At 42.2% G+C, this 23,274-nt stretch overlaps 1 protein-coding gene and 1 pseudogene across 1 annotated transcript in view; both read right to left on the bottom strand.

Moving 5' to 3' along the window:
- APP-BP1 (Nedd8-activating enzyme E1 regulatory subunit APP-BP1) overlaps positions 1–23,274 on the bottom strand; it is a 93,870-nt gene that overhangs the window by 63,074 nt on the left and 7,522 nt on the right. Inside the window, exons 3-4 of the mRNA XM_080277988.1 lie at positions 13,635–13,817; positions 13,139–13,232 (exon numbers count right to left, since the gene is read on the bottom strand). Coding sequence (XP_080134114.1) covers positions 13,139–13,232; positions 13,635–13,817 — 277 coding nt within the window. The remainder of the gene's footprint in view (positions 1–13,138; positions 13,233–13,634; positions 13,818–23,274) is intronic.
- Positions 2,673–2,786, bottom strand: LOC145406952 (5S ribosomal RNA; annotated as a pseudogene).

The raw sequence follows: 23,274 nt of genomic DNA, 5'->3' as shown, positions 1-23,274 counted from the left end.
ACTTGTTATTATCATCAAGTTTGCCCCTAATTACAATATAATGTAACCTAAAAATATTTTTCAGTTCATTTTGTTAGGTATTCCTTGCGTTTGAGGATTTGTTTTTTGAAACGTTAGGTAGGTAACATAGCTGTCCCTCCAGAACACTTTTAATTTTTCACATAAACAACTAACTTCATACTTCAACGTTTCACACTCTGTGTGGTTTTAGCAGAACATACCTCCATCGAAGTATGAGGAATGACCGTAAGTACACACACACACACACACATATATATATATATATATATATATATAAAAACATACAGCAAGCTCGCCCCTAATGCATGGGTTTCGTTCCTAACGTGGCGAGTTCGGCGCGAAACCGCGCAAGATTTAACTACTCTTATTTTGCTCCCTAGATCTCCTAAACATGGCCTTTTGCTGTTATCTGCCATTGGTAATCAATATGAAGCACTTTAAGTGGTTAGAAGGTTTATTTAATGTTATAACTTACAAATACAGTACTGCACAGCAAAACTTCAACATACCAATTCGTAAACACAAGGCAACATTCCGACGCCGACTGGTTTCGGCATCGGAATGTTGCCTTGTGTTTAGGTATTTGTATGTTGAAGTTTTGCTGTGCAGTACTGTATTTGTAAGTTATAACATTAAATAAACCTTCTAACCACTTAAATTGCTTCATAATGATTATCAATGGCAGATAACAGCAAAATACCAAGTTTAGGGAGTCTAGGGAGCAAAATGGTTTCTGGACTATTCGCTGTCAAGCCAGTTCACCTTCACAACAATAACAAGACAACAAACACTTTGATGGATCCCCCTGAAATACAGTTATTAAAGGGAAGTTGTTGAATGCTGTGAAGAGTATGTACGATGGTGCGAAGGCTGCAGTGCGTGTGGATGGTGAACTAAGTGAATTTTTCTCTTTGAAAGTTGGTTTGAAACAGGGATGTGTCATGTCTCCATGGTTGTTCAATCTGTACATGGATGGGGTAATAAAAGAGGTACAAGGTAGGGTAGTGGATGTTGGAGTGGCCCTGGTGAGAGAGGATAGTGTTTGGAAACTCCCTGTACTGTTGTTTGCAGATGATACTGTGTTGTTGAGTGAAGACAAAGGGGAGCTGCATGGTTTGGTAGATGAGTTTGAGAGTGTGTGTATGAAACGGAATCTAAAGGTGAATGTAGGGAAAGGAAAAGTGAAGGTCTTTGAGAGAGGTTAAGTTAGTGAATGTACAGCGAGGTTGGATGGTGAGCAATTGGAAAATGTGAGTACGTTTAAGTACTTGGGTAGCGTGACGAGTAAGGATGGAGGTTTGGAGGGTGAAGTGCTTGAAAGGGTACAGCAGGGAAGAAAGGTTGCTGGTTCTTTGAAAGCAGTGATAAGAAACAGGGAAGTGAGCATGGAAGTGAAAAAGTTACTACATGACAGTATTGTGATACCAACTCTAACGTACGGAAGTGAAGCTTGGAACGACACAAGTCAAGAGTGAGAGCAGTGGAAATGAGTTATTTAAGAGGAGCCTGTGGAGTCACGTGGAGAGACAGGCTGACGAATGAGGATATAAAGGAGCGTTGTGGTGTTGATGTGGATGTGATAGGAAGCGTTATGAGGAACACACTGAGGTGGTTTGGCCATGTGGAGAGGATGGAGGGTGAAAGACTGACAAAGAGAGTGTATGTGAGTGAGGTGGAGGGGGAAAGAGGGAGGGGGAGGCCGAGGATGAGATGGAGGGATGGGGTGGAGAGGTATATGAGAGAGGGGTGTGTGAGTTGGGAGCGGGGCAGTGAAATGGCGGGGGACAGGGCGACTTGGGGGCGATTTGTTTGTGGCCACCCCAAACGGGATTGAGGCGTCTGGCAATAGATAGATAGATAGAAAGTATTGATTAATTAATAATAAGTATATTTATAAAAGTATTGATTAATTATATTTATAGAATGACGGGGAATCATACAAGGTGCGAATTGTCCTGATGGGGAATCGTTCATGTTTTGACGGGGAATTGACATGATGGTGAATTGTCTTGGAACCCACCGATCGTGTGTAATCTATAACTGGTTACATGGCTTTATTTAATGCTTTAACTTTCTTTAAGTGCTTTAACTTACAAGTGCATACCAGAATAGTAAATATTTAACTTACAAATACAGTACTGTGGAAAAGCAGTACAACAAATATTTATCAAACAAATAAAAAAGGTAATATTCTGACGCCTATCAGAAAACTGGTTATAAGACTTTATTTCTTGCCTGAACGTTATTTAATAATACTTTAACTTGCACATAAACTTACCAGAACAGTAATGTAAATATTTAACTTACAAATACAGCACTGAGGAAAAGCAGTACAGCGAATCACATCACGTGATCAAAACAAACCGTGCATGCTGAGCTGATGTTCGAGGATTTGGCCTATCAAAGGCCTCTCTTGCGTAAATATATAGTTTTTGTAATGGTTTTTTAATCTTACGTTATCTTATACATATCCCAGCACTAACCGTGTATAATTGCGAGCGCGTTCGGCGAGAACGTGTTCCGGGCGAGTTTCATTCATTCATTCATTGCCAGACGCCATGTATCCCACACGGGGTGGCCAAGGGCTTCGAGTTAATTGTTTTACAGGGAGGGGTACTAATCCTCCACCAACCCCACTTGACACGTAGGGATGCCAACAGCATCTGGTGTTCCCAGGCGGTCACCCATCCAAGTACTAACCAGACCCAACGTTGCTTAACTTCGCTGATCGGACGGGAAGCGGTGTACGCGAGTTTACAGTATATATACAGTAATCCCTCCAATATCTGACGTAATAGAGTCCTAGGCAGGTCCGGATAGTGGTCCTGTCCGGATATTGGGCCTCAGCTTATGGACTTGTACTTATGGACCCTAACTCAGAGAAACACCTATACAATTCCCTCTGGACATGCATAGCACCTATTTAAGACCCAAATCACACCAATAAGGCACATAAAAGACTGAAATAAATGCAAAAGAAGCATAAAATGAGGTTTTTGAGGTAGGTTCATACAATATTCAACATTCTGGGTACTTACAAGTCCCTGGCTCCTGGACTGGTAGTTATGGACCCTAACCTAGCCTAACTCAGAAAAACACCTTCCTACTGCACATGCATAGCACCTAAGACACAGCATATTCACACCAATAAGGGACATAAAACAGTGAAATGAGGTGTTTGAGGTAAGTATAGTATGGAAAATACAGTAAAGTATGAAACATTCTGCCTACTTACAGCAAGTCCATGGCCATCTCGATGAATAACCGCCTCCTCTCGGACTCTGACAGTAAGAAGGATTTCCTGAAGCACTTGCAGTACACTGTTCATGAAGTCTTGCACTGAACTTAGTCATTCGCACTCAGAAGTCCATTCTCTTCACAGTGCGCACTCTTGTCTAACTTATGCTCCATTGTAACTTAATACGTGTTGCACTCTGCACTTTAACTTTTTCCGCTCTTATAACCATTTTCAAAAGCAAAAACACACAAGTCTATTTACGTTAAATTTAGTTCAAAAATTGTCTTTTCATTCACAACCGTAAATCCTTAACACAATGCACTGTTTTTTCACTGCACAACACTGTAAATTCCCGCGTGGTCTAGTGGAGAAGTTCTTGGCATCTATTCACTGTCAGAGTCCGAGAGTATCACTGGCAGGTGACCTAGGGGTGAGTCGCTGGGTCGTGGTGATGGCGTACCCACTGCAGACGACTCTGAAGACAGACGAAAACTCACATCGAGCGGTGACTTCACTGTGGCTGATGTGCTGGGCTGTGGCTCAGAGCATGAGGGCCTGTCTTGGGGAGGCAACAGAGTGGAGCCAGGGCTGGGCACATTGGGGGTCACGGGCCTGAAAAAACTGTCAATCGTTGATTGACGCAAGGAACGACGATTCTGACGATTGATGATGCGCTGCCTGAAAGCACGCACTTCCTCCACAAGTCCGAAGGGCCCCATCTCCCTGTCGCAGTCCGGGTGTTCCAGGTAGTCGAGAACGAACTCTAGGTGTTCCTGGAGTGCGCTCAGCTTGGGGATGGCTGGAGTTGTGTCATGCTGAGAGGAGTCCACATCATCGTCGCCGTCCTCGTCAGAATCTTCAAGCTGGGTACTGACACCTGCAACTGAAGATGCGATCTCGATATCAGACAAGGTCTGATACCCATGATCACTCTCGTCGTCATCCAACCACTCATGTACATCGTCCACATCAACATTGTTGCCATGTGTAAGTAGACGTGCATGGAAGTCATCCACGTCATAACCTAGGAAATCGTACTCCACATCCGTTCCGGGAAGCAGATGAGACCAGCCATTTTCTAGAGTCTTGACAGGGACTTCCTTCCATGCACTGGCCCAGTTGTAGATTGCAGACTTGATGTTGTAGCAGCAAAGGTTTTCCAAAGTCCGCTGGCCTCGCCTGTCCCATCCCTACCTGCGCTCGTCCTCGTCCTTGAGAACAACCATCACCTCGTCCAGGAACTTCCGTCGGTATAGGCGCTTTGTTGCCACGATCACTCCTTGGTCCATTGGTTGGATGAGAGCAGTCGTATTAGGTGGCAGAAATATGCACCTAATACGGCCATTCTCAGCCACCAAGTCCTTGTTGCACGGGTGGGGAGGTGCATTGTCGAGGAGAAGGAGGGCCTTTACCTGGTCGCGTGGGATTCCCAGTGTCTCCGTCTGGTAATGTATGACCTCCTTGACAAAGTGGCGGTGGAACCAGTCTTTGAAGATCTGGGCTGTAAACCATGCCTTCAAAGAATGGTACCAGACGACAGGAAGGACATCCATCACCCCACGAAGACACCTAGGCTGCTTAGCACGGCCAAAAATAATGGGCTTAAGCCGGTGCATGCTGTTAGCACTGCCACAACACAAAGCAGATATCCGTTCCTTGGATAGCTTGCGGCCAGGTACACGCTTCTCCGTCTCCTCGGCTAGAGTGTTCATTGGCAAAGAGCGATAGAATACACCAGTTTCGTCAGCATTGTAGACTTGACCGAGAGTGAGGCCCTCCCTGTCGATCAAGCCCTTCACCTTGTGCCGAAACTGGTCAACTCCATCCTCGTTAGTGTCCAAAGCTTCGCCATGAGCTTTACATAAAGGTTGGTAAGGCCATGCCGTAACTTGAACGCGAAGAGCCAATCCTCGGATGCCTTGAAGTCTAGGGCGTCGTGAAGGCTGGAGAACTTCTCAGCAGCAGCCTTCAGCTCCGTACCACGTACCATCACACCAGCAGCACGTTGCTGTCCATACCAAATCAACGTAAGCGGTCGACTTCAGCAAACTTGGGAGTAAACATCACCTTCCTTTCCACGTTGCATTTGCTTCTCGATGAGAAGTCAGCCGTGTACTGCATGAGTTTGTCTCGGGATCTCTTAATATCAAACAAAGTAGATCAGGCCAGGTTGAACTCACGGAGGATGCGGGAAGAAGACCACCCCGCATCTACTTTCTCCAATATCTCCCGTTTCTTCTCCAGAGTCAACACCACTCTCTTCCTCTTCTCTGGTGGTGGGGCCATCATCACACACACGAAGGAGAGGCATGAGAGCAGCAGGAGTGCCTGCAGCAGGTAAGGCACCACCACAAAAGCAAGCACGTGGGCAGCCATGACGACGAGTGTGCACTTGCAACGAGAGACAGGCGGAAAGTGGGGAGGATGCAGGGGCACTCTAGTGGACATCGGAGGAAAGACGTGCCACAACAAAGCTGTCCCGTGCTCCGCGTGCCAAGTTCATATTACGGGTGGGAAAAATTCGTTTTTTTTTTTCTCTCGATTTTTTTGCAGTTTTCGGAACAGAACTTTTATTTTATTCCACAGTATGACACTCCTGAGACATTATGCTAATATGTTATTGACCTCTTATGATGTATTTCTGTAGTTATTTGTAGGATGAAAATATTTTCTTAGCCGATCGGTCCAGCAGTGGGAGGCAAAATTTTACTTCTTCACATGATAACATCATGATTAATGACAGGTAGTGCAAAATAGAGGTTAGTGCAATAAAGGAAATACCATAAGCTACATAAAAAAAAAAAAAAAAAATCAAAATAACACAAGTGGTTACAGAGATATCAAAGTTTTAAAATCGCCAGACTTTAAACGTATTTTCTGGCGTTTTGTAGTTTTGGCACTTAGCACATAATGAACTCAGCGCCTCATATGGTACAGCCGCAGTCAGAGCCATTTGGACTCAAATATCATATATGATACAGCCGCAGTCAATAGGTTAAACCACCATCGTTAAACTGGGGTTTGACCAACATTTGGCGAGGTAGGGTGGTATTTCCACCATCATCACTAATTCGGGGTATCACATACAGTCACTACTCGTTTTACGATAGGGTTACGTCCGGTCATACATTATCATATACCAATTTTATCGTAAATCAGGAGATTGAAACACATTATAAAAGGGGGGTTATGTCAACTCAACTTCCCAAAGTCTCCTAACCAAGACTAAACCATAAATGACAACCCACCTTCATTCCTTCTTGTGTTGGTCCAAGTTGTCTCCAAGTCATCCCCCACAAGGCTGGGGGACAGCCTGTGCTTACAGGCACTAGTAGGCAGCCTCTGAGTCAGAAAGCAACAGGTTAGGGGGAGGGGAATCCGGCCCATACCCGCACCAACCTTCGCAATGGGGCCCATACCTGCACCAACCATAGCACTGGGGCCTACACTGGCACTGACCTTACCACTGGGCACACAAATCTACAGTACTGTACAGTAATTCACCAAAAGAAACACTATCACACCAGTACAGGCAGAGTTACTCACGTACAGTAAATCGTTGCAACAACACAATACAGTCCAGTAATCACACTTGCGTAAAGTTGGCCTGGTGCTACACGATGTCTACTGTAGTACGATGTTTGGTTTAGAGGTGATGATAACATGGGGGCACACATGAACAAGTTGAAAAGACAGGGCTTTGAAGGGGTGGCAGGACCTGAACCATAACAATGCGCTGCACGCCGGGGCCACCATCTTGCCTGAGACAAGTGACAGTCACCTTGCATGTGCCTGGCGCTTTCCGAAGGGAAAATCGTTATAGAGGGAAATTTATCGTATATCGGATTTTCTATTATCGTTGTAGCGAATTATCGTAAACCGAATCAACGTAAAACAAGTAGTGACTGTATAGGGGTATCACAAATCAGGGTTTGCCTGTATATACAATTTACTGATAGACATTGCCTAACTTCGACGATACCTTTAATGCAACCAATATTCCTACCTCTAAAAGCACTGAGATTCTTGGTGTTTCACTTAACAATACCCTCAGCTGGACCTCTCATTTAGCTTCAAAGAGGCTGGGATTATTGTACAGAAGCCAAAACTCCTTCAATGACAAGTAGTTAGCTATAATTTACAAGGGTCGTGTGCACTCTCAGCTGAAATATTGCGCACCCTTGTGGAGTGGATGTGGAGAGGTTGCACTAAAACAACTGGACAAAAATCATAACAAAACTATATGAATTACTAGCCATCGATCCATCCATCATCCAATCCTACACTGTCCCATAAGAAGCATAGGGGCCCTGGGCTAGGCAAGTAGGTCCTGACCTTTAAGATGAGAGTGACCAGCCTCACTCATCCCTGAGTGACATTATGTAAGCAATAAACTCCAACCACCCCTTGGATATAAACCTGCACAGGCTCAATCCGATTGGAGCACCTTAATTACCCACTAAATCACCAGGCGTCATAATTTGGTTATATGGTTACCACCCAGCATTGTAAATGGTTTCCTGGTGTACATGACACCATTTGGCTTATCATTCAGTACAGAGTCACCTACAGGCAGAAGGAAGAGGAATGAATGAAGGAAAGAAAGACAGAAGATGGAGTGTAAAGTCACCCATAGACATAAAGAAGAGGAAAGAATGAAGGAAAGAAAGACAGAAAAGGTAGGAAGGAAGAGAGGAACAGGGAGACACCCAAAGCAGCACTACATTGAGTTAATGGATGGTGAGTGCCCCCACCTACCCTGAAGAATTATTAGCAACCCTGCAATTACAAATGAACTACTGTACCTCCCCTACAAGTAAAAAGGAATGTTGCCTCCCTTGCATTATTTTACAGATATTTTTAAGGTAAGTGTTCAGACGAAGTTGCATCCATTGTACCACCTCTCGACGATTTTCTCCGTGCTACACTGGCATCTGGTAGCGCTCATGACTGGACTATCACACTGCCAGATTGCAGAACTTCTTCCTATCAGAATTCTTTAGTTCCCAGAATTGCATCTCTTTGGAGCTTGCTTCCTTGGAATAATTTCCCCCAAAACTTCAACCTACAGCAGTTCAAGTTCAACTGATACATATATATATTTTTTTAATGGAGGACATTTGTAATCTGGTGTATGGATTATATTTTTTATCAAATTTGTTTTTCCTTTGTTCATCTTGTTTAAAAAAAAAAAAAATCTTCAATTTATAGTCATGTCCTCCCGTCCTTCCATCATCACCCACAAAAAGATCTTCTCTACCCACCTTTTCCAGTTTTCTAACTCATTTTAACATTGCAATCAAATTTCCTCTCTCTCTCTCTCTTCTCTCTCTCTGAATGTTGGCAACTTCAGTTTCTTCAGCCTCTCTTCATGGGACAATTCTCTCAACTTGGCAGCCCTAGGAGCCATCCTATGTTCCTTTTCCTTTTTTCTTACATGCTTCATTTAATGCAGTGACCAAATCACTGCTGCATATTCTAATTTTGGTCTTATCATGGACACAGTTACCTATGGAGACAATTATCTACCTAACATTTCCTCATCCAGATAACTGAAGACCGCCCTCATATGAATCATCAATCTACAGTCAATCCTCGTAAATCGCGTGTTCATAAATCATGGATTCGTAAATCACGGCTATGTGGCTGTCAGACTGCCGGCAACCTTAAATCACTGTTAAGTCACGAAAATCATGGACCTAGGCACCTAAGTGGGCCTTTTCCGAGGAGAATCATGGACCGCAGCATTCAAACTGAAAATCACGACCCAACAACCAATCACCGTGCGTCCCTGGTGGCATGTGTGCATACTAATGCTGCCATGTTGTTGTTGTTCTTGTCCTGCCAGTCCGCACACTACAGACCATCGCCGAGAACTACCTGCCTTTTTTGTGCAACTTCCACCCGCCTCCTACCTGCCATGGCCCGTCCCAACCCCTAATGAAGCGCTCTAAGCAGTATGTCGTCACGAAGCTGCCGTCATTGTTGTACAGTCAATATTTGGAGCTCATTCGTCGTGTTGAGAGGGGAGAGAAGTTTTCAAAGCTGGCAAAAGAGTTTGGGAAGAACAAGTGCTGAGAGGTTCTAAGTTCTTCCCAACACCACTCTACTCCATTCACTTAAGCAAATTCATCATAGGATTAAGGTGAGATCCCTTAACATATAATACATGCACTGAATACAGTAATCACTCCAATATCTGACGTAATAGAGCCATAGGTAGGTCCGGATATTGGTTCTGTCCGGATATTGGGCCCCAGCTTATGGACTTGTACTTATGGACCCTAACTCAGAGAAACACCTATACAACTCCCTTTGGACATGCATAGCACCTATTTAAGACCCTAATCACACCAATAAGGCATATAAATGACTGAAATAAATGCAAAAGAAACATAAAATGAGGGTTTTGAAGTAGGTTCATACAATAATAAACATTCTGGTGACTGGCTCCTGGACTGGTACTTATGGACCCTAACCTAGCCTAACTCAGAAAAACACCTTCCTACTGCACATGCATAGCTCCTAACACCCTATTCACACCAATAAAGGACATTAAAGAGTGAAATGAGGTAAGTATAGTATGGAAAAAAGTACAGTATGAAACATTCTTATGTCCGGATAGTGGGGATGTTCAGATACTGGGCGTCCGGATATTAGAGTGATTACTGTAATCCTAAATTTATATGTTTGTGTTTGATGGTGCCTAGATAGGTGTAGGTAGGGTGCCGCGGGGGCGGGTTGGCCAAAGTCCAGACCCAAATTAATTTCTCACATAAGAGTTATTATTCATAAATCACGGAATTCGCAAATCACAGCAGTGGTCCAGACCCAAATTGTCACAATTTACGAGGATTGAGTGTACATGCCCCTCCGATTATTATTTATATGCTTTTCTGCCAACAGATTATCCTGTATGGTCACTCCAAGACCTTTCTCTTCCCTTGTCTGGTGATCCTCTCTCTTACCATTTTATACTCATAACTATGTCTTGTGAAACTTACTCCCATTTTTTGGACATGACATTTGACATCACAAAATTTTAGCCTTGCTGAATTATGATCATCTGGCTTTCTCTCTCTCTCTATTCAGTGGTTTCTCGAATTTCGATGGGCATGGGTACCTAAAAATCACTGCAAAATTCAACCCATCAAAATTTAAACTGAACTTATGGGAAATTAGTTTGGGTCCGGGGCCTCCGAACCTAACTACGTAAAATCATGATTTTTTGCCCACACCCCCTGTAAACTTTATGAACTATAATTGTGGTTAAGTAACTGTAGTTCTGCATTGTATTGCCACTTACAGCAAGTCAGAATGAAGAGAGAAACCTGTACTGTACACGGGAAAAATCATCTGATAAATTACCAATATGCTGAGAATCGAACCAGGGACTCTCAGGTGAGAACCAGGCAGTACAGGTTTCTCTCTTCATTCTGACTTGCCGTAAGTGCTTGAGATAGATTAAAAGCATCTACTTGCCCGAGTGCCAGGGGGTTAACTCATCCTCTTGATGCCCACAGTAGGGGCGGAGGGACGTTGGTTACAAGATTGTGACAACGTGAGTTAACTTTTACCTGGTCGTGGTGTAGTGGTATGCTGCCTGGCTCTCACCTGAGAGTCCCCGGTTCGATTCTCAGCATATTGGTAATTTATCAGATGATTTTTCCTGTGTACAGTACAGGTTTCTCTCACCATATTTTATGTCCTATAATGTGCACCAATGTACAATCTGCACCCATAATTTAGCAAGGAATATTTAGGGAAAAAAAAAAAAGTTTACTCAATTTAGTTACTACCGTAGGCTGCAGCACTAGTCGATCAGGACAGTACTCCTGAGGAGGAGGAGGAGGATAAAAATACTAATCCATCCATCCACCCATCATCCAATCCTATGTCGCCCCACGAGAAGCATAGGAGCCCAGGGTTAGGCAAGTTGGTCCTGACATTTAAGATGAGAGTGACCAGCCTCACTAATCCCTGAGTGGCATTACGTGAGCAATAAACCCCAACCATCCTTTGGATTTAAACCTGCACCAGCTCAATCCGATTGGAGGACCTTAATTACCCACTATAATTTGGTTATATTGTTACCACCCAGCACAGTAAATGATTTCCTGGTGTACAGGAATCCATCTGGCTTGTCATTCAGTGAAAAGTCACCCATAAGCAGAAAGAAGAGGAAAGAATGAAGGAAAGAAAGATAGAAGAGGGAATGTAAAGTCACCCCCAGACAGAAGGAAGAGACAAGAATGAAGGAAAGAAAGACAGAAGAGGAAGGAAGGAGGAGAGGAAAGGGCAGATAACAAAAGCAGCACTACATCATGTGATGCTAATGACAGGGAGAATTGGAGCTCCTCATTTACTAGCCCTCAGGATACCCTGAGAGGCAGACCAAAAAAGACCTGTGATAAGAAGTTCATAGAAAGTGTCTTTATGGAAAGATAAGGGATGGAATGGGGAAGCTTCCAGAGATCGAGCAGCGTGGAGAGTCGCCATCAGGTGACCAAGGCTGATGCATGTAAGCATGTTGGAGCCTTTATAAATGATAAAACAACAATGTGACAAATAATTCAAATTCTACATCCACCAGTAAGTTGTGAGGGTAAATAATTTTGCAATAATTATATACTTAAAGTGGAATACACGTATCTTTCACTGCTGCCTACATTTGCTAGCTGGCAATCAGATGATTTTTGTTTACAATCTACTGATACACTTAGCGTGGTGCACTCACTCCATACTTCATGTGTGTGCATACTACCTAACCATAGAATGTTAACTTTACTGTTTATTTATGATGTATTTATGATAATGCATTTGAACTTTTGATATCTTAATTAATAATTACCAAGGACACTGAGTGATTTTCTTCTGAATGTTGATGGCCTTGGTACCAGTCACCTCAACCCATAGGCCTACCCCAAACCATTAACTTTGTGGTATAAAGCATAGGGTAATTTTTAAAGCAATTTTTCTGGAAAAAAAAAAAGTGTACATTATATGGTGGGAAATAAGATGCAATTTTAATACTGAAAAATAAAAAAATCAATAATATTTGCAAGCTGGTATGAGTCACCTGCAATATTTTCTACCATTTTTAACATTACTCAGCCTATTGTTGATAAGCACAGGGATTATTACACAACAGGGACAGGTCCTAAAACTTTTGATATGAACTATATAAATAAAAATATGTGGCACTCAAGAACAGATGCAACTACGATAACCTGCATTGAACCTTATGGCCTCATCATCATCATATATTCCTGTGTTGCACCATGAGGAGTGTAGGAGCTCAGGCTAAGCAAGCTGGTCTTGACATTTAAGATGAAAGCGACCAGCCTCACTCATCCCTGAATGGAATTACATGAGCAACAAACTCCAACCAACCCTTGGATATAATCCTGCATAGGCTCAATCCACCTGGAGCGCCTTAATTACTCATTAAACCACCAAGTGCCATAATCTGGTTATATGGTTACCATCCAGCATGGTAAATGGTTTCCTGGTGTACAGGAAACCATTTGGCTTGTCACTCAGTGTACAGTCACCCACAGACAGAAGGAAGAGAAATGAATGGTGGAAAGAAAGACAGAAGAGGAAGGATGGAAAGAAGAGAGGAAAGGGCAGGCAATCGAGAGGAGCACTGCAACGAGTAAGTGGATGGTCAGTGCCCCCACTTTAAAAAAAAAAAAAAAAAAAAAAAAAAAAAAAAATTAAAAAAATTCTGTACAAAAAAAAAAAATAATAAATAAAATAAAAAATAAAAAATAATAATAATATCAATATGGAAGAGTATTAGTTTACAAACATACTGTACTTATAAAGGATCTAATCTGAAGAGTCAACATCACTTAAATAAATGCTTCTACTAACCTGTACTCTCAAGTATCCAATCATGCCATAGCTGCGTACAACTATCAATGGAATTTTTCCTTCCCATAACACTTTTGAAAGTGTCAGCAGTGTGCTGTAAGGACAGTTAATACTGTGTTATCAAAATGCACTTTCAAATGTTTTGCAGATCATTACACATTCTTTCAACTACTCCATTTAGCATCGGTAAGCTGCAAACTGCAGTATCATGATATAAATGAAGTAAAGACAAAGTACTAACAAATTATAAGAGTAAACTTAATATGAAAGGTAGCAATTTACAAAATACGTAATGAGTGGGAGCACAGTACAAGAATTAGCAACAGAGTAAATCCCAAACCTCAAGCACATACATCAGGCTAGAGTGCTTGGCTTATCATACTGTATGCAGATAAAGTAGAGTTTCCTACAGCTCCCTACCCAATACATAGGAATGACATCCCTGCATATTACCATAATTTGATAAAAAAGATCATCATCAAAAATAAATACTCACCACTCAGGAAGGCAGGTGGCAACAACACAGGTGAAAGGGGTGAAAAAGTCAGGCTGGTTATCAAGGATCTCTGTCAGGGGCTGGTCAACAAAGGTGCCGCGGACTTCTGGATTAAGCTCTAACAGCAACCGCAAGGCCACCTCACCCCGAGGACTACCAACACTTTCACTCTCCACAAAGAAACTGCCATACAAAAAAATTGTGTACATGAGCCTCACTCACATCAATGTGTCATCAGTACTCTTACACACTGATCCTTCACACAATACTCCACACCAGCCAATTTGTCCATAGGTTCACACCTTCTCCTAATAGTTACCTTTAACTGGCTAATTTTCTTCCTTGTGATAAAATGGTGTGTCACACAGGATGTTCACATATATTCATAAATTTTGTAAGGACCTTCCATCAGCCTCACATGGTGGCTGAAAGGGTGAAGCACTTTAGACAAACTGGCTGGTGTGGAGTTACTGAAGCATAGCCTTTATCAGCAGTGCTGTAAACAGCAGATCTTACATCACAAAGTCAATACAGTACAGGTATATATGTGCATATTCGGTGCTGGACTGGGTATAATGAGCCAAATGTAAAAATGAAACCCAACTGAAAATCCCCCAATCTGATAAGGTCAGGGTCAACAGGATTTTGGACTTTTTTTTTTTTTTCCAAACTGGACTTCTCTATCATAACCATCAGTTATGTATGTGGACATAAACCAGCTTGCCATTCCCTTCAATGCTTACTGTATCCTACAATCATGGTTTGACAGTTCAGATGTGAAAATTTGCCACTAAACAGTGATAATATTTCGTCCATAGGGATAGAATTCATCCATCATCCAATCCCTTTTTACCACATCAGGAGCACAGGGGGTCGAGGTTAGGCTATCCAGTCCCAACATTCAAGGCGAAGATGACCAGCCTCACTTGCCCCTGAGTGGAATTAGGTATGCAATAAACCCCAACCATCCATCAGATGGAAACCTTTACAGGCTCCATCCTGTTGTTGCACTTTAACCCCCATCCGCCAGGCAACATCTACACACGTCACAATCTGGCTGCTACGGGGACGCCAGGTGACATCTATAAAAGCAAGCGTCTTCCTGCCACCATTTGAGCCGGCTGCCATTTCATCTCACCACTAAAGGGTAGGGAGAGAGTCCCTCCATAGCACACAGGCGAGACTCAGTCTGTCCCGTGCTTTTGCCAGGTGTACAATGATGTCTTCAGGTTCCTATTTGTCTGAGTCTGTCTGTACCACCTGTAGTTAATTGCATCATCCACCCCTGCCAAGTCTCTTTCCATGGATACAAGAAAAAGACTCAGTGATAGTGCCATAAGGCATGCCTTGGATGCAACAGTGTCTAGTTTATCTAGTAGTGAAGAAGTTATCACTCTGACAGCAAAGCCATAGTCGGCACCGCGGGCAGACGCATGAACACGTCCTGCTCTTGCGTCGAAAATCAGTTCTCTTCCTCATGCCATTACTCATCAACGCAACAGCCTAGAGACCTGGGGATATTTTCATTTCCAAGAGGAAGAGTTGATGAGTAAAATGGTCATTAATTCATTTCCCCTAAATACTATGGTTTCTGAGAAATTGCCCATAGTGAAGTGACAATTGCATTAAAAGTAGCCTGGTACTGTATTTGTGGGTTAAGCCACTAGACCACCAGGCACCATCTGGTTCTATGGTTACCAGCCAGTGTTATTAATAGTTTCCTGGCTTAAAAGGAATCATCTGGTTTGTAACACAGTGTTGCCACCTGAAGGCAGCAATAGAGTGAATGAGTAGATGATGGGTGTCCCAGCTACCACAAAAACAACAAAATTAACCCTGTGATTAATGAGTCCTGTCTGATTATATACTACGGCACTGCGGGACTTTGTCAACATAGCAATGAGCCTGAAAACTATACAAAAGAGCTTTTTTGGTGATAAATGAATTCTTTCAAAAATTATTTCTAGTAAACTGGCTCCCAAAACTATTTTGAAAAACTGCTACAACATTTTTGGAAATTTGGAATTCAAATTTTGGAAACTGCACGATACATATCGGTATGTGAAGGGCATACCCAGCATATGCTGGACTCCTCACTTCATGTTATCCTGCCATTCCCCATACACAAAATCCACATACAGCAGGGCCTCACCAATAACGACTTCAACAATAATTTTTTTGGCGATAAAGTTACGTTAGAATAGATACCCCAGTTTCTATAATAACGTTTGGATTCACTCAAATAACGGTTATTTTGTATGAAACATCCGCCGAGCTAATCTTGGATGGCGTTTGTTGGCCGCCATCTTGATGACGTAGTAGCCTCGTCTCGCTCAAACTTTCTCAAACGCTCACACTGTCACATGTGCGTCATAAGTTTACCACACTCGGTGGAGTAAAGCCGTATTGTGTAATGTGTGGTATTTTAGCCTGTACAACAATGGTTGCTAGGGTTCGTGGTCGATAATGGCCTCCGCTGTATCTGTGGGGACTGGGATGGGGGTGGAGGGTATGACAGCTGCCAGAACACCTGAGAATTATATTAATCATGACAATTTAATAATCAGTCCTATTATTTGTAAAAAAAAAAAAAAAAAAAAAAAAAAAAAAAAGCAGTGATAGGAGGGCTTCTAATGGAAAAAAACAGATAAAAGTCCTGGGGTGGCGGCACCAATTGACCCTTTATACATGTATTTATGATGCAATGACCCTCAGTCCCGTGCAGCCCTTAAGTGGGCAGGGGGTCCTAAGAATCCCACGGTGTAGGAATAAGTTTATATATCCAAAAAGAACCTTAAGAAAAGGAAATTGGAATGTTCGAACTCTCAATCAGGCTGGTAAAATGGAAGAACTTATTTCACTGTTCAAGGAATATCATTCATTCATTGCCAGATGCCATGTATCCCAAACGGGGTGACCAAGGGCTTAGAGTTAATTGTTTTACAGGGAGGGGCACTAATCCTCCACCAACCCCACTTGACACGTAGGGATGAAAAGGGGATTAATCCCCAAGCTAGACCTCATCAGATCATATACCCCTGCTAGGGTTACAGGAGAGCGCTATCCCTCCCAGCACAGCAGCCACTAGGCGGGGCGCGAACTCGCAGCCTCAGAATTACGAGCCCAACACCCTACCACCGAGCTACCGTGCTTCCAAAAATAAATACCGGACACTTGATCCCAGTCTCCCAGAATCAGAGTTTAAGAGCCAGTACCAACCCTCTCTCCTCCTCAAGGAATATAAAATGGATATTTGTGCTCTTACAGAAACAAGGTTGCTTGGTGCTGATAAAATGAATTTGGAGGATGGTATTACTTTGTTGGTTTCTGGCAAGAGTGATGGAAATTATTACCAATGAACAGGCATACTGCTGAGCAGAGATGCTTGTAAGGCACTATGTGTGTTTGAGCCAATTAATGAGCGCTTGCTTTATGCTTGTTTAAAATCTGATCATGGTAATATCCCTGCTTGTCGTAAAAGGCGACTAAAAGGGTTGGCGGAGGGTTAGTGCCCCTCCCCGGCAAACAACTAACTAAAAAAAACAAACAAGGAGCCTCGGACAAGGACTAACCAAACGTTGACGACCAAGGACCGGACAAAGGATATTGCAATTGGAACTTGGAATGTAAGGGGAGCAAATGATGAGGTGAAAGAGAGAGAGATTGTCCAGGTGCTTGAGGATGTGAAAGTGGATGTATGTGGAATAACTGAAACAAAATGGAGAGGAGAAAGTGTGAGAGAATGGGAGTATGGATGGGGTATATATGCAGGAGTAGGTGAGAATGAGAGGGCAAAGGAAGGAGTATGTATAGTTGTGAGTAAAAGATGGAAGAGGAGCATAAGACAGTATGGATCAGTTGGATCAAGGATTGTGTGGGTAAAGTTGAAAGTTGGAATACAAATGTGGGCGATTGTGTGTGTGTATGTGCCAACACAAGATCATGCTAGAAGAGTGAGAGAAGAGTTCTGGACAAATGTAGAAGTGTGCATGGAAAAGTTTGGAAGGAATGAGAGAGTGTTTTTGATTGGTGATATGAATGGTAAAGTTGGGAATGTGAAGGTGGATGGAATAGTTGGTGAGTGGGGTGTGCCTGCTGAGGTAGATGAGAATGGGAGTGCATTAGTGGACATTTGTGCTGGGAGGGGGTTGGTAATAGCCAATACCCTCTTCAGGCATAAAATGATCCACAGGTATACATGGCGAGTGATGAGAAGGGTGGGTGGTGAACTGAGTGAAAGGAAAGCAATGACTGATTATGTGTGTGTGGATGAAAGGATGCAAAGATGTATATTGGATGCAAGAGTTTACAGAGGTTGGGGGAGTGGACTTTCTGACCACTACTTGGTGGTGGCCAGAATTAAAGTACAAGTAAGATGGAGGAATAGAAGAAGGGAAAGACGAGAGGAAGGAGTAGTTGCAAGGAGAGTGGAAAGGTTACAAGAGGATGAGAAAAAGGCAGAGTATAAGAGAGAAGTGGAGGAACGATTGGGCAAATATGAATTGGAGCAGATGGGGGACGTGGAAGGTGTGTGTAGAATATTTACAGAAGAAATATGTGCAGCATGTGATGTGGTGTGTGGAAGGAAGAGAAGACGGAGGGGGGTGCAAGGAACAGCGTGGTGGACTGAAGAGGTGAAACGGGCTGTGGCACAAAAGAAGAAAGCATACAATGAATGGATGAGAAATAGGGGCGTGGAAGAAGTTGAGAGGCGGAAGAGAGAGTTATAAGTAGAAAGAAAGAGAAAGGTGAAAAGACTAGTAAGAGAGAGTAAGAAGAGAGTGGATGAGGAATTTGGAAGGAATTTGAGTGTAAAGTGGAGGGACTGTAAGAAAATGTTCTGGAAAGAGGTGAAAAAAGTAAGACAGGGTGGAAGTGAAGTTAGCAGGGGAGTGAAAGATAAAAATGGTAGATTACTAGTGGAGAAGGGAGAAAAAGTGAGCAGATGGAGAGAACACTTTAAGGAATTGTTGAACGTGGAGGATGGAAGTAATGCGAGTATAAGTGGCTGGGGAATGGCTGCGAGAAGGAGGGAGGTTAGAGGACAGGAAGAAATCAGTAGGATAGAAGTTGTGGAAGCAATGAAGAAAGTTAAATCAGGGAAAGCCCCAGGAATTGATGGAGTGTGTGGTGAAATGCTGAAGCATGGGGGAGAGATAGTAGTAGAATGGATGTGGAAGATGTGCAGATTGGCCTGGGAGGAAGGTAGAGTCCCGGAGGATTGGAAGTCAGGTATAATTATTCCCTTGTACAAAGGAAAAGGGGAAAAAGAAGTGTGTGGTAATCATAGGGGCATTTGTCTTCTTAGTATAATAGGAAAAGTGTATGGTAGGATACTTATTGACAGAGTTAGAGAAAGAACAGAGAAATCAGTTGGAGAAGAACAGGGAGGCTTTAGGAAGGGAAGAGGTTGTGTAGATCAGATATTCATTCTCAGATCTTTAGTGGAAAAGTTTCTAGAGAAGGGAAAGAAGTTGTATGCGGCTTTCATGGATTTGGAGAAAGCATATGACAGGGTGGATAGACTAGGATTGTGGAAAGTGTTAAGAATATATGGAGTAGATGGGAAGTTGCTGAATGCTGTGAAGAGTATGTACGATGGTGCGAAGGCTGCAGTGCGTGTGGATGGTGAACTAAGTGAATTTTTCTCTTTGAAAGTTGGGTTGAAACAGGGATGTGTCATGTCTCCATGGTTGTTCAATCTGTACATGGATGGGGTAATAAAAGAGGTACAAGGTAGGGTAGTGGATGTTGGAGTGGCCCTGGTGAGAGAGGATAGTGTTTGGAAACTCCCTGTACTGTTGTTTGCAGATGATACTGTGTTGTTGAGTGAAGACGAAGGGGAGCTGCAAGGCTTGGTGGATGAGTTTGAGAGAGTGTGTAAGAAACGGAATCTAAAGGTGAATGTAGGGAAGAGTAAAGTGATGGTCTTTGAGAGAGGTGAAGTCAGTGAATGTACAGCGAGGTTGGATGGTGAGCAATTGGAAAATGTGAGTACGTTTAAGTACTTGGGTAGTGTGATGAGTAAGGATGGAGGTTTGGAGGGTGAAGTGCTTGAAAGGGTACAGCAGGGAAGAAAGGTTGCTGGTTCTTTGAAAGCAGTGATAAGAAACAGGGAAGTGAGCATGGAAGTGAAAAAGTTACTACATGACAGTATTGTGATACCAACTCTAACGTATGGAAGTGAAGCTTGGACGTTGTTGGAAGGACACAAGTCAAGAGTGAGAGCCGTGGAAATGAGTTATTTAAGAGGAGCCTGTGGAGTCACATGGAGAGACAGGCTGACGAATGAGGATATAAAGGAGCGTTGTGGTGTTGATGTGGATGTGATAGGAAGCGTTATGAGGAACACACTGAGGTGGTTTGGCCATGTGGAGAGGATGGAGGGTGAAAGACTGACGAAGAGAGTGTATGTGAGTGAGGTGGAGGGGGAAAGAGGGAGGGGGAGGCCGAGGATGAGATGGAGAGATGGGGTGGAGAGGTATATGAGAGAGGGGGGTGTGAGTTGGGAGCAGGGGAGTGAAATGGCGGGGGACAGGGCGACTTGGAGGCGATTTGTTTGTGGCCACCCCAAACAGGATTGAGGCGTCTGGCAATAGATAGATAGATAGATAGTAATATCAGTATGGTTGTAGGGTATGCTCCAACAAATGAGGCTGCTGATGAAATGAAGGATGACTTTTATGAGAAGCTGCAAGATGTAGTGAACAGAGAGGCAAGACGTGATGTGTTAGTTTGCATTGGTGACTTTAATGCGATTGTTGGCAGTAGTAGGGATGGCTTTGAATATTGTATGGGTAAGGAGGGTGTTGGTATAAGAAAAGAAAATGGGGTGCGATTTGGAAAATTTTGTTTGGCATATAACCATATGATTGGTGGAACTATCTTTGTGCATAGGAAAATACATAAAACTACTTGGATTTCATCATGTGGTAAATATTGTAACCACACTGACCATACTGCAATTAGCAAAGGCATAGGAGTTATTTGCAAGATGTTTGCATAAGAAGGGGGGCAAACATAGGTTGTGTCAAAGATTAAAATAAAACTTGAGAAACGTTAATGGTAATTGTACAGGAGGTAATAATTATGATTTTGATGAGCTGAGAAATGATGAGAACACGAAGGAAAAATTTTGGTGGGAATGTAGGAACAGGTTTCTATTCCTGCAGACTTTGATTTCAAGGAAACTGAAGACAATGATATTAATCAAATGTGGAGAGAGGTAAAAGAGGTTTTGCATGAGAGTGCTAAGATTACTATTAAGAAAAAGGGAAAGGTGAGAAGGAAAAAGTGGATGTCAGATGAAACATGGAATGCTATTCAAAAATGGAAAGAGGCAAAGTTAAGAAGTGAAGAACAACATGCTGATGGCCAGGTAGTTGAAGTACTTAAAGCAAAGTACTGGAGTTTCCATTCTAACGTAAAAAGACTCATTAGTCGTGATAAAAGGAGGTTGATGGCCAGGAAGTTGAAGTACTTAAAGCAAAGTACTGGAGTTTACGTTCTAAAGTAAAAAGACTCATTAGTCGTGATAAAAGGAGGCTATATGATGAAAAGGCAACAGAGACAGAAATTAAATTAAGTAAAAATGACGATCAGAGCACAAGAGCAGCGTATCAGGCCATAAGGGAGTTAACTGGGACTGAAAAGAGAAGGAAGGAAATACCTGTACGAGATAGAAATAATGACTAAATTTGGATATAATGAAGGTGGAAAGAGCATTTTGAATCTGTTCTAAATAGACCAATCCCAGCTGAAGCTGAAGAGGACATTTTGCCAGCCAAGAGAGATTTGCAGAAAGAAACAGGGGATATAACCTTGGAAGAGATAGCAAAATCTATGAAGGAGTTAAAGAATTTTATAGCCCCAGGAGAGGATGGAATATTTCCTGAAATGATTAATGATGAGCTGATGAATGCACTTTTGAAACTTTTTAATATGGCTTGGGATAATGGTGGAATTCCAGAAGGGTGGAAAAATGGAATGATTATAAAAATATAAAAAAAGGGAGGTTTAAGTGTGTTTGGCAACTGGAAGGGGATAATTTTGACACCTGTACTTGCAAAAGTCTTTTCCAAAATCTTGCTGAACAGAATAGAGCCAGTAATTGATATAATTTTAAGAGAAGAACAAGTGGGATTTAGAAAGGGTCGAGGTTGTAATGATCAGATTTTTATTGCAAGGCATCTAATGCAACAAGCTAATGAGATGAAAATGCCACATAGTATGTGTTTTGTGGATTCTGAAATGGTGTTTGATAGTGTTTCACGTGGGGCTATGTTGAAAATTATGAGATTCAATGGTGTACCAGAAAAGTTTATAAATAATATTAAAAGCCTGCATGAAGGTACTTTCTGTAAGGTAATGGTGGGTGGTTCTTTGAATAATCCATTTGAAGTTAGGTCAGGAGTGATTCAAGGAGGAGTTCTTTCACCAATGCTGTTTGTTTTGGTTATGGATTATGTTATGAGAAATGTTGTAAGGAGAACAGGTGCGGGAATTAACTGGAAAAAAAATAAGATGCTGATGGATTTGGACTATGCTAATGATACTGTACTGATTTGCGGAAGTATTTACGAGATGCAGAGGGTGCTTGATTGTCTGGTGGAGGAGGGAGAAAAAGTGGGACTGGTAATAAATTGTGGAAAGACTGAAATTATTAATATGAACGTGGAGAACCAAATCGATTGTGTAACTGGGAATAATGTGGTGAAGAATGTAGAAAATTTTAAATATCTGGGAACAATTGTATTATCTAACAGATCAATAAACAATGAAATTGAGGAGAGGATTAGACTGGCTTGGTGAGCTGTTGGAATGTCAAAATCTGTTTGGAATAATAATATGATTTTGGTACATACTAATGTAAAAATTTGCAAGTCCATGGTTAGACCAATTTTAATTTATGGACACGAGTCATGGTTCAGTACAATCGCAACAGATTAGAAAGTATTAGGATGGATTTGAGAATAAAATACAGTAATTTGGCTTGTCACTCAGTGTAAAGACACCTGAAGTGAAAGAACAACAATATAAAACTGACAGGAAAGAAGGGAGGAGGGCAGTTAGGAAAACAATGATAAAGGTAAGGGGAAAAGCTGCTATCACTCCTCCATGTGAGTGGTTGATGGTCATCACCACCTACCACTAGCATGAACAATAAATGTAATTAAGTACCTTCTATTAGCAAGAGAAACATCTGTTATTAAACTTGTCCACATATAAAAATTGTTGTCAAATATGTCCTGACTGTGTGAGGACATAGGATGAAAGTAGAAGTTTCTAGAAATTGGATGTTCAGATTTGGGAGGCTGAAATGTTCTTGAAAATGTAAGCATTTATCAATGTACTGGTACACTCCGCTCCACCAAAATGCACTTGAATGTAGAATGTAGAATATATGTAATCAGAGGATCTATTTAACATTCCACATACTACAAAATTTATATTACAAACATAAATGCAACAATTTTATGTAGCATTCCCATCCAGTATCCAATACTGAAAAAATTACAAGATTGAATAACAGACGATAATGACATACAAGTTCATTCATTCATTCATTGCCAGACGCCATGTAACCCAGACGGGGTGGCCAAGGGCTTAGAGTTAATTGTTTTACAGGGAGGGGCACTAA

Source organism: Coenobita brevimanus, chromosome 71 (assembly GCF_032717465.1).
Source record: "Coenobita brevimanus isolate Jiangsu-jjx chromosome 71, ASM3271746v2, whole genome shotgun sequence".
NCBI classification, from domain to species: Eukaryota; Metazoa; Arthropoda; class Malacostraca; order Decapoda; family Coenobitidae; genus Coenobita; species Coenobita brevimanus.
Note: the sequence above shows the minus strand (reverse complement) of the source record. Positions and strands in the feature narration are given on the sequence as shown.